Source organism: Bison bison, unplaced genomic scaffold (assembly GCF_000754665.1).
Source record: "Bison bison bison isolate TAMUID 2011002044 unplaced genomic scaffold, Bison_UMD1.0 scf7180017864338, whole genome shotgun sequence".
NCBI lineage: Eukaryota > Metazoa > Chordata > Mammalia > Artiodactyla > Bovidae > Bison > Bison bison.
Window position 1 is genome coordinate 2,695,122 of NW_011494910.1, and position 12,786 is coordinate 2,707,907.

General features: G+C 38.3%; 1 protein-coding gene across 3 annotated transcripts in view; it reads right to left on the minus strand.

Annotated features, from left to right (window-relative positions):
* Positions 1-12,786, minus strand: part of RBBP5 (retinoblastoma binding protein 5) — a 39,347-nt gene that overhangs the window by 15,520 nt on the left and 11,041 nt on the right. For all 3 annotated transcript variants that reach the window (XM_010854166.1, XM_010854165.1, XM_010854164.1), the window contains exons 2-4: positions 8,142-8,167; positions 7,157-7,329; positions 847-987 (exon numbers count right to left, since the gene is read on the minus strand). In XM_010854166.1, the coding sequence (XP_010852468.1) occupies positions 847-987; positions 7,157-7,329; positions 8,142-8,167 (340 nt within the window). The remainder of the gene's footprint in view (positions 1-846; positions 988-7,156; positions 7,330-8,141; positions 8,168-12,786) is intronic.

Consider the following 12,786-nt stretch of genomic DNA (forward strand, 5'->3'; position numbering starts at 1 on the left):
TTTAAACTTAATGAGAACTTAACTAAAAGAGAACCTAGAGAAATGAAAATAGTTGTATCTCAGTAACTGAATGGTGGGTAACTCTATATAAACAGGAGAAGGCGATGGCACCCCATCGCCTAGTACTCTTGCCTGGAAAATCCCACGGACAGAGGGGCCTGGTAGGCTTCAGTCCATGGGGTCGCGAAGAGTCGGACACAAGTGAGTGACTTCACTTTCATGCACTGGAGAAGGCAATGGCAACCCACTCCAGTATTCTTGCCTGGAGAATCCCAGGGACGGCAGAGCCTGGTAGGCTGCTGTCTACGGGGTTGCACAGAGTCGGACACAACTAAAGCAACTTAGCAGCAGCAGCAGCGGCTACATAAATGTAATTTTTAAAAATATTTTATTTATTTGGCTGTGCTAGGTCTTAGCTGCTGCATGTGGGATCCAGCTTCCCAAACCCAGGACCCCTGGCATTGGGAGGGACACAGTACTAGCCACTGGATTTCCAGGGAAGTTCCTTAAATGTAGTTTTCATAATGAACTATTTCCGGTACCAAAGAAATTCAAATAATTGGGGGAAAACCCCAGGTCAAGAACAGTTATTATACTTATTTCTATCTTTGCCCATTTCAAAGTTTTAATTATTATAGGCCAGTTTTTAATTGTAAACTACCACAACAGTATCTTTGAAATCTATTCAGAACCAACCAAGACAGAGAAATTCATTCATGTAGAAGAGGTTTCAAGAGATGTGTGCTTTTGCCTCCTAACACCTTAAACTGAAATTACCATGAGCTTAGAGATAATTTAGACAGAATCAGACCCACCCCAGGAAAGAATAGCTCAAATTAAACATACTGATCTCGCGGATGATACTGGACTTTTAAGATGGGTGAAGGGAATCGAAACCTCTGGTCGCAGTCGCCTGACAGGACATCCCACTGTGACACTATGTTATCAGTGGACGCGCTCACGAGCTTATGACCATCTCGACTCCAGCTGAGAAGGAAAAAAGGGTAACTTAGCACATATTCTAAGTTAAAAATACCATATCACCTTACAGATAAAAATGCATGAGTCACACTTATCGCCCTAACTGTATGGGTCACCAATGTTTCTTCTTCTTCATTTTTTAAACATATACTCAAATCTATAAGCTTTCCTAACACTAAGCAATAAATGTTTTCATGACAAGATATCTTCAAATCTAGCAACAGAAGCTCTTAACAGTTCAAGACAACAATTTAGATGGCTCAGTGAAAAAAGAGACTCAAACATTTTAGAAGAGTGTAAAAATCAGCAGGCCCTTAAGTGTTGATTTAACAAAAGCAAGTTTTCTTCCCCTTGAAGGCAGAAGAAGGAGTAGTTGAATTTTCTGAATTTGGCCCTACAGCAGCACCATCATAGTATAAGCTAAACAATAGAGATAGGTATCTGTTATTTAAAAGAATTAAGAAAGAAATTAATTCCTCCTGCTAAGTATAGTTAAACATCCTGGACATTATACAGAAAACAAAGGTAAAGAAGAGCCAGACTGGCTGGGTACGGTAGGATCTGAGGAACAAGACAGCCGTGAGATCCTTAGGTTTTCTCTTTGCCTCATATGTCCTGGGCCAGGTGATGGAGATGTCAGCAACCGAGCAGCGTCAACGGGCACACACACTGAGCACACGCCCTCCCAGAGAGTCAGAGGACAACCAACAGACACTGCCATAGAGATAACACAGGTATTCGAACCTAACAAACATTTCAATGCAGCCATCATTAAAATGCTTCATCACGCAATTACAAACATGCTTGGAACAAATGGGGGAAAAAGAAATCTCAGCAAAGAAACAGAAGATGACCAAATGGGAATCTCAGAACTGAAAAATATAAAAACTGAAATTAAAAAAAAAAAATTCAAAAGACGGGTTCAGCAGCCAGGTAAACTGGAAGACAGAATATAAAATTCCCAATCTTAACAAAACAGAAAAAAATGCCATGAAAAAAATGAACTGAGCCTCTGGGACCTGTGGGACTATAACAAAAGATCTAATATCTAATATCCATGGCATCAGAGTTCTAAGGAGAAAATAAAGAGAGTAAGGCTTAAAAGTATTTGAAGAAATAATGACTGAAATTTTTTCAAATTTGACAAAAGATATAAAACATACAGATTCAAGAAGCTAAGCAAACCTCAAAGAAGATGAATTCAAAGAAATCCACTCCAAGACACAAATTTCTGAAAACTAATGGCAAAGAAAACAGACCCTGAAAGCAGCAAGAGGAATGACATCTTATTTGTGAGGAACAACAATTTACATGACAGCAAATTTTGCATCAGAGACCATGGAGACCCAAAGGAAGTGACATGTTGTCAAGTGCTAGAAGAAAAGACTTGCCGTCCCCGATTCTACATCCAGACAGCAACCTTCAGAAACCAAGAGGTAAATCAAGACCTCTGTCACCGGCAGACCTACCCTAAAAGAATGGCTCGTGGAGGTTCTCTAAGCAAACAAGAAATCTCACATCATCAGGAAAGAAGGAATCTTAGAACATCAGGAAGAAAGAATAATGAAAAGTGTTTAAAAAATTAAATACTTTTTTTCAAGGTCTGATGTTTGAAACAAATATCCTAATGCTGTCTTAGGTAGATATCAATATACATAGAGGAAATGTTTAAGACAATTATGAACAAGGAAGGGAAAGAGAGGTAAAGTTTCTATGCTGCTCTTAAACTAGGGAAACGTCAACGTGAGTAGACTGTGATAAGTTATGTACATATTATGTAATATCTAGCAACCATTAAAAAGCTATACAAGCTAGACAAAGAAATAAACTCAAAAATAATATAGATAAGTCAAGATGAAACTCTAAAAATAGTTCAGTAACCTACAGAAAGCCAAAAAAAAAAAAAAAAGAAAGAAAACAGAGAAACAAAGAACAAACAAACAGAAAAAGAAACCCTAAATGAGTCTTAATTCAAATTTTGCAATGAATAGGATTTGCTACTTAGGAACTTACAGGAGGTAACACAGTTCCATGGTTAAGAACACAGGCTCAAGTCAGATTTATACTCAAGCCTAGACATTATGACCTTCTAGCTGTGTGGTCTTGGGCAAGTTATATAATCTTTCTGAACTTCAACTTTCTCATTTATAACATGGAAATAACAACAGTATCTGCAGACGAGAGAATTAAAATTAATGCACATAAAACTCTTAGCACTTACTGTGCTCAAAAACCATTATTTATATCAGAGACAAGATAAATGTATTCCCAGACTTGACACTCAACGCAGAGAAAGGCAGGCGTGAGCTGAGGAAGTGCGTGTGGCGGGACTGAGCTCACGTCTGCACACAAAGGACTCAGGCGCCTCTCCCACCACCTCTGGAACACTCCCAGTCCACAAGAGGACCTTTCTGGGAATGCCAACCGAAAAAGGAAGGTGCCTACAAACACTGTAACTTGAGGGTTGATAACAAAAAGGTCAATGGTCCACCCAATTTCAGTGGGTAAAGAGAGGGTAAGAGGGTGAGCCAAGACCCACATACACTGTAGTAAGAAGTCACCAGTAAGTTCTTGAAATTAAACTAAGAAGAATATGCGTAAGTACTTTAGAAATATTAAGACAAGTATCAAGAGAAACCAGCCAAAAGAACGGAAGTACTGGGAATGGGAGAAAGCTGGGGACTGGGGAGGGAGAAACCAGGGCCTTCTGCAGCCCTCCTAGCACTGCAGGGCCTCTCACGGCACGGCAGAACGTAGCTGTGACTCCACTGTTCCTTTAGACCCTCCGCACCTTAGGAACTTTTTGTTTTACAGCAGGCTTGTGTTTCTGTTATAGTAGAGGGAATTAACAATACATTCTTCAGTTCCAAATTCCGTAAGTTCAAGAACGAGGGATTCTTGTACATTCTCACATCTGATAATACTGTTTCTTTCCAAAAGACAGACAGGTCTTGGAGTCTTAAATATCACTTTTTCTACCTATCCCGTGGCCCCCATCCAGTGCTTGAATATCTTCTGCAGCAACTGTAAGAGACAGCAAGCCCAAGAAGGGCCAGTCCCACTGGTAAGTTCTTCCCTGGGCAGTCCACCCCATCCACGGGCACTGTGCTTGGGAGCTCTTCTCTATTCCAAGCTAACATTTGTTTCCCCATAAATTCCACTCACTATCTACAAGTCCTGCTGCTTCTCCTTAGGTCAATTTCTGTGTGGCACATGTCAGTTCTGTAATAGCTGAAGACAACTATTATACCTATCCGAAACTCCTCTTGGTGAAATGTTCTTAGTCCTTAATATGTACAAATATTATACAACAATTAATACATAAAGTCATACTCTAAGTGAGGCTGGATCAAAGAAAAATGCAAAATGTGCGTAATTACTGACCTTAACTCTCACGTATAAATATATTTAACAAAAATCAGGAACAGTTACGATGCACACATACCAAGTAATACTATACCTATGTACACACACACATATATATCAATACAGAAAAACATCTCCCATATATTAAGTGGAAGACGAAGCTATAAAACAATGTTTCCATTTTAAAAAAATACACATTTACTTGTGTATGTATATTTTTATATATGTGAGAGATACAGATAGATCTTACAGATAAAAGATATATTTCATTCTCTAATTTGGGCTTCCCTGGTGGCTCAGATGGCAAAGAATCTGCCTGCAATGCGGGAAACCTGGGTTCGATTCCTGGGTTGGGAAGATGCCCTGGAGGAGAGCATGGCGACCCACTCCAGTATTCTTGCCTGGGGATACCTCAAGGAGTAGACAAGGGGCTCTCATTTTTTACTCTATATACTCATATATTGTTTGCATGTTTTAAAGTTCTTAATAATCAAGTTCTGTGACAAAAACTCTTCATTAAGATACCCCACTCACCAAACAAGTGCGCACGTGTCTACTGTACACCAGGTATAATGCTAGAAGCTGAGAACATGGCAGTAAAGTGGCAGCCAAGGTCCCGTGTCCACACTCTTACCATATGCCAGGGCAGATACTCACAAAACAGCTGCGTGCAACAACGCACAGCAGGAGATACACACTGCGATTCACTGCATCTCCCTCAGATCTTACATTAACATCTTCATCCAAGTGGGAGACCTAAGGGCCGTCATCGCAACTTCTCTACTTCACTCACACCCCTTACCTAATCAACGCCTATGCCCTCTAATTTCCACCGTCTCTCACATCTGCACCATCCAGCTGCTCTCCTATCGCATCCGTCCTCACCCTCTCTAACCCAGACCTCTGCACTCCTGTCCTCATTTGCCGTCCTCTTTCCCACACGCTGCTCTAGAGATCCTTCTAAAACGAAAGGCGAGCGTGTCACCTTTCTTCCCACAGAGCTTTAACGGCTGCACGGTACCACCCGGATGAGACTTCAGTGTACAGGGCAGCACCTACCGTGCTCCTCGGAGCGCGGTTTACCTCGGCTGCTGCCCTACCACATCGTCCACAGCACAGTCCAGCAAATCTGAACCGCTGCGGTTCCTCCTGTTCCCATGCTTGTACCAAGCTGACCTGCTTTTGTCTCTGCAGAGCTGCCTGGGATACAACTGGGAAACACCCACTCGTCTTACAAGTCTGAGGTTAGAAATCACCCTATCTTTGAAACTTTTTCTGACCGCTATTCTTCTCCAATACAGTTCATCATTTCCTCCTTTGCCTCCACTAAATTTCAAATGTAGTTCTTATGTAGGACCTACAAACCTTTAGTACTTGTTTTTGTCTCCCCCAAACCCTAAATTTTACCCTAAATGCTTAAAACAATATCTGGCACATAATTCATGTTCAATGTTTGCTGAAGAAATGATTGTATGAGAGAAAAACTTTTATGTGCAAAGAGACTGACTAAACACTACATAGCAGAGAAACAAAAAATAATCAAGCAAATTATGGTTTATCTACCAGAAGATACATAGCCATTAAAAAAAGTTTTTAAGGCTACACAAGCAGGAAAATGTCTGGTGTTAACGAGGAAAAAAGCAAAATATAAAACACGGCACACAAACTTTGCTTTTAAAAAATATATAGTAACAAATCAAAATATTTATAGTAGTTATATCTATGTGGTAAGACTATGGAAGATAGTCTTTCTCCTTTTTATTGCATTTGTATTTTCTTTAATTTTCTAAATATTATTATTTTATAATAAAAAATATGAATAATTTAAGTGGCAGCACTTCTAAAATTAGATTGTGATGACAGCTGCACAACTCTGAAAATATAAAAAAGTGAAATGTGCACTTTAGTTGGGTGGATGTTACAACATGTGAACTATACATATCTTAATAAAGCTGATAAAAATGTATGTATCTACTTAAATCTTTATTGCAAAAGCATAATAATAAAAAAGAAATAAAATGCAAAAGAACTAGAAAGGGCCTAAGAAATTATATAGGCCAGTTCTCTCATTTTACATTTTAGAGAAAAGTTCTGGCCAAAGCTGCTGGTTCATTAGTGGCCAATCCTAGACTGGGATTCAGGCCTCCTCGCAAACAAGTGCTTTATAATACCACAGCTGCTTATATTTAGGCCAAAGGAAGTATGTTAGCTTAATAAATCTAGACCGGATAAGGGGTTTTTGATCCCAAGCTCATTTAAAAGAAGTGTTGCCCCAAAATAAAATGTTCGGAAAGAAACAGTCCCTGAGAGTAAGAATAAAATCAAAGGGAATTTATTTAATATCAGATTTCAGGTCAATATTTTTGATAAAAAGCCTTAATAACTACAATTCAATGAAGGAACAGGCATGTTTGTGATCACTACAACTGCTGTAATTTAGGAACAGGACAAGGCTGGACACCTGAACTTTCAAGCTTCCCTCCTAACCAAGATTTCTTTATTCTAATGAAAAGGTCAGTATCACAAATAAGACCTGCAATCTGCTGCAATCTGCAAATGTCTCATTTCAGTACTGCGGGATTCTCAGACAGAGCCTGACACTGATCCATATTGCAATGAATTTCTCCCCACAAGTGTTCAACATTAGCATGAGCCAACCTTTCTACAAGCTATGAGAAATTATGTTACTAATGGCCAAAGACTCAGAACTTTAAATATTAAAATTTATCTAGTTAGACTGGCAATTATACAGTTACAATTCATCCCAATTTAATTCATATTTAATACATTAAACTTTAAAACGCCTTACCATAAAGAACAGACAGGATGAATGTGTGCACTAATTATTTTAGCAATGCCTCTCGTCAAGAAATCCCAGATGACGATTCGACCGTCATTGCAGCCGACTGCAAGCAGCGTGCCCCACCTGTTAAAGGTGCAAGTCAGGGCCATGCTGATACAATCCAAAGTTCCATCAGCTTCCTAAAAATTGAAAAGAAGGTGAGAAACAGACAGTAATACCCAGAGATCCAAATCATTTCTTTAAAGTTTCTCTAACATCTATGATACTTCTTTTGAATTTAAACTATGATACACACCAAAATAATCTATGTGTGTTCTTTTATTAAACTAACCAAAATAGAGAAATATTTATAAAAACTAAAAGAGAATTTTTACAAACAGATGTGACCAATCCTTTATATTACTACTGCGACTTTATACAAATTCTCAACAAGGCAATTAGGCAAAATAAACCAGGATTCACTAAGAGTCATCTTATTGATCAAGTAATCATAGTTCTTGAAATTTATCCCAAGAAAGATAATCTATTAATAAAACAAAACCCCTAGGAAAATCAAATAAATTTATATTAATATCAAGCCATGTAAACGCTCCAAGTATTACAAAATATTTCTACATTTTAAAAAGTAAAGCACACTTACAGTATACATATTATTATGTAAAAACACTAATCAAAACTATAAAAATACACAAAAAAACACATTTTCATACAGGTGATAGTATGATTTGTGAAAAATGCTTTAATCAAAGTCTTTTTAAATTTAAAGGGAAATGAACTATAAGATTTACAACATTGAGATTTCCAACCAATATGGACTGTCTACTTTCCACCCGGTTCAAAATTAAATTTTAGTTATTTTTATAGCAAAAGATCATCACACTTAATGCTTCTATTATCAAAGAAAAAAAGATGAAAATGTAGTTTTCACTCTACTCAAACATAAAAGCTAGCGAGTTATCATGTTTCTAAAATCACAATATTACACTCTTACCTCTGGATAATTCTGCCCAAAGGACTCTGCAACAAAACAAAGAAAGAGAGTTGATGGAACATGTGCAACATACCAAGAATCCTCCAGCGCACTGTGTACAGAGTGGCCTGCAAAGTGCGGGTGGGAACTGGGGCTTGTGCAGGGACTCCATGAGGTCACACTGACTTTCATTATCATACCAACATGGCACTTGACTTTACTCTCATTATCTCTTAAGTTTACAAATAAGTTCTACTGATGCTATTCAAGCTGTGAAACACTGTGAATACAGAATCCAGCCAACTTCTATTTGGGCAAACATTAAACAGGTTTGTAAAAATGCAAAACAATACCTCTCTTCTCACTGAATATTTTTTCTTTTGCAAATAGTTATTTTTCATTAAAATGTTTTTAATGTAAACATGTAGTGGTGTGTTTTACAGTTACTTTTACATAACAAACTTTAAAAGCTCAAATCAGTCAAGTTATCTTAAATCCCAACTACTCTCTTAAACCCTTCACTAACAGCAGTCAACCAACAGGATTCATCTCCAGTCCAAACAATAGCACTTAGGCTATAACACAATTTGGTAGTTGGTTAAACACATAATTCTCTATATTAATTTCTTCAGCAAATAACATTTTGATACACACATCTCTGAATGTCTTCTTTCCTATATTAAATTTGGCATTTACACATTAGTGTAAATTTTCTCTTAAAAATGTTTATTACTAATGTGTAAATGCCAAAATTACATTTGCTATGGTTTTCCCAGTAGTCATGAATGGATGTGAGAGTGGCACTATAAAGAAAGCTGAGCGTCAAAGAACTGATGCTTTTGCACTGTGCTTGTTGGAGAAGACTCTTCAGAGTCCCTTGGACTGAAATGAGATCAAACCAGTCAATCCTAAAGGAAATCAACCTTGAATATTCATTGGAAGGACTGATGCTGAAGCTGAAACTCCAATACTTTGGACACCTGATGCGAAGAACTGACTCATTTGAAAAGACCCTGATGCTGGGAAAGATTGAAGGTGCGAGGAGAAGGGGACAACAGAGGATGGTTGGGTGGCATCACAGACTCAATGGACTTAAGTCTGAGTAAACTCTGGGAGTTGGTGACGGACAGGGAGGCCTGGCGTGCTGCAGTCCATGGGGTCGCAAAGAGCCGGACGCGACTGAGCGACTGGACTGAACTGAATAAACATCTGAGCTACAGTATGGTGATACTGCCTGCTTGTCAGAAGTTTGTTTAATGCAGCAACAACTTTATCAATATTTACTTATGTTACTACCTAAATATTTTATTACAGTGATACTTAAACTATACTCTCAGAACTACAGCTCCAAGAAAGCTGTTTACATTTAGGATATCCAAATAAGATTCCATTTAAAAAAATAAGACTACTATTTTTAGTTTTTGACCATATGATCCAGCAATTAATGAAAACACTAACTCAAAAAGATTCATGCAACCTAATGTTCATAGCAGCATTATTTACAATAGCCAAGATAACAGAAGCAACCTAAGTGCCCATCAACAGATGAATGTGTAAAGAAGCTATGGGAAGTGTGCACATGTATATGTATGTGTGTGTATGTATATACATGTATATTTATATAAGAAATAATATATTTCTCAGTCATAAAAAAGAATAAAATGCTGCCATTTGTTACAGGTGGAGAGAGGGACAGAGGACAGGGAGAGAGGTACAAACTATTATGCATAAATAAACTCTAAGGAGATATTGTACAGCAGGGGAAAACAACCAATACTTCATAATAACTTTAAATGGAGAATAATCTATAAAAATATTGAATCACTATGTCGTATACCTGAAACTAACTAAAGTTGTAAATCAACTGTACTTCAATTTTTTCAAAAAGCTGATTTTTAAATATCTGAATATAAATTTTATTACATTTTATCCTTTATAAAAATTAATAGAAATCTAAACAGTGAAAACATTAAAACTAGTCAAAACAAATCAGGCCTTAAAATTAAGAAAACTAAAAGACGAGTACAAAGCTGAACAACTGCCCCCCGCCAAGAAAGGCCATCATTTTGATTTATCTAACGTGTACCAAACTTTAGTGTGATTGCATTCAAATATTAAAGACAACAATGAAATGAAAAGCTGAAACCAGATCAAGATAGGCTTTTTTGAAAGAACTTTTTAAAAATTACTTAAGTAATACATACAAGTACTAAAATACGTGTAATTAAAAAATGATGGTTTCCTCCCTGCAACCCCGCAATTCAATTCCTGGGTCAGGAAGATCGACTGGAGAAGGGATAGGCTACCCACTCCAGTATTCTTGGGCTTCCCTTGTGGCTCAGCTGGTAAAGAATCCTCCTGCAATGAGGGAGACCTGGGTTCGATCTCTGGGTTGGGAAGATCCCCTGGAGAAGGGAACGGGTACCCACTCCAGTACTCTGGCCTGGAGAATTCCATGGACTGTATAGTCCATGGGGTCACAAAGAGTTGGACACGACTGAGCAACTTTCACTCCCACTCTCTATGCTTATAGAAACATTAACATATTTAAGGTTTGTTTCCTAAATAAAATACTATTAGGTTGGTGCAAAAGTAACTGCAGTTTAGAATTGCTGAACTTTGCATTCGATACTGGAATACATTCTTAAATATGGTTATGTTATACATCATTTTAATGCACATTTGTTTTGTTTGTTGCTAATGACTTATTACCTGCTGTTTATTTTATATTTTTTTAAACCTGGGAAATGATGCTAGACAAAAAGTAAATTCTAGCACTTTTCTCATTCAAGTTCATAAAGCAGTAAAGACAACTCATAACATCAACAGTCCATTTGGCCCAGGAACTACCAGTGGACATACAATGCCAGCGGTGGTTCAAGAAGTTTTGCAAAGGAAGATGAGAGCCTTGAAGAAGAGGAGCACAGTGGCAGGCCATCGGAAGCTGACAAGCACCAATTTAGAGGATCATCGAAGCTGAAGTTTGCTAAACAGCTTGACAATGACAGTTGTCCAGCATTTGAAGCGAATAGGAAAGATAAAACAGCTTGACAAGCTTTTTGCAGCCTCATAAGAGGACTGCAAATAAAAAACAATTGTTTTGAACTGTCTTCTCTTACTCTACACAACAACAAACCATTTCTCGAAGTGTGATGTGCGATAAAAAGTGGATTTCATAGGACAATGGGCAATGATCAGCTTAGTGCAGTGACTGGACTGAGAAGCAGCTCCAAAGCACTTCCCAAAGCCAACTTGCACCTAAAAAAGGTCATGGTCACTGTTTGGTTGTCTCCTGCCCATCTGATCCACTACGGCTTTCTGAATCCTGGTGAAACCATTACATCTGAGAAGTACGCTCAGCAAATCCACGAGATGCACCAAAAACTCCAAACCTGCAGCTGGCACTGGTCAACACAAAGGGCCCAATTCTTCTCAGTGACAACGCCTGATCGCACATCACACAACCAACGCTTCAAACGCTGAATGAACTGGGCTACAGAGCTTTGCCTCATCAGTCATATTCATCTTACCTCCCACCAACCCACTACCACCTCTTCAAGTATCTCAACGTTTTGCAGGGAAAACACTTCCACAACCAGCAGGAGGCAGAAACAGCTTCCCAAGAGTCCATCAAACACTAACGCGTGGGTTTTTACGCTACAGGAATAAACAAACTTACTTCTTTCTCATTGGCAAAACTGTGTGATTGCAATGGTTCCTATTTTGATTAATAAACATGTATTTGAGCCTAGTTTTAATGATTTAAAATTCATGGTCTGAAATCACAATTACATTTAGGTACCAACCTAACACACATAACATACGTATTGTATTAATATGCAGTATGAACAAGAGAAGACTCTACACATGGACATCACCAGATGGCCAACACTGAAATCAGACTGATAATATTCTTTGCAGCCAAAGATGGAGAAGCTCTATACATTCAGCAAAAAGAAGACCAGGAGCTGACTGTGGCTCAGATCATGAACCCCTTATTGCCAAATTCAGACTTAAATTGAAGAAAGTGGGGAAAACCACTAACCCATTCAGGTTTGACCTAAATCAAATCCCTTATGATTATACAGTGGAAGTGAAAAATAGATTTAAGGGACTAGATCTGACAGACAGAGTGCCTGATGAACTATGGACAGAGGTTCATGACATTGTATAGGAGACAGGGATCAAGGCCAACCCCAGGAAAAAGAAATGCAAAAAAGCAAAATGGCTGTCTTGAGAAGTCTTACAAATAGCTGTGAAAAGAAGAGAAGTGAAAAGCAAAGGAGAAAAGGAAAGATATACCAATTTGAATGCAGAGTTCCAAAGAATAGCAAAGAGAGATAAGGAAGCCCTCCTCAGCGATCAATGCAAAGAAATAGAGGAAAACAATAGAATGGGAAAGATTAGAGATACCAAGGGAACATTTCATGCAAAGGTGGGCTCGATAAAGGCCAGAAATGGTATGGACCTGACAGAAGCAGAAGATATTAAGAAGTGGCAAGGATACACAGAACTGTACAAAAAAGATCTTCACGACCCAGATAATCACGATGGTGTGATCACTCACCTAGAGCCAGACATCCTGGAATGTGAAGTTAAGTGGGCTTTAGGAAGCATCACTACGAACAAAGCTAGTGGAGGTGATGGAATTCCAGTTGAGCTATTT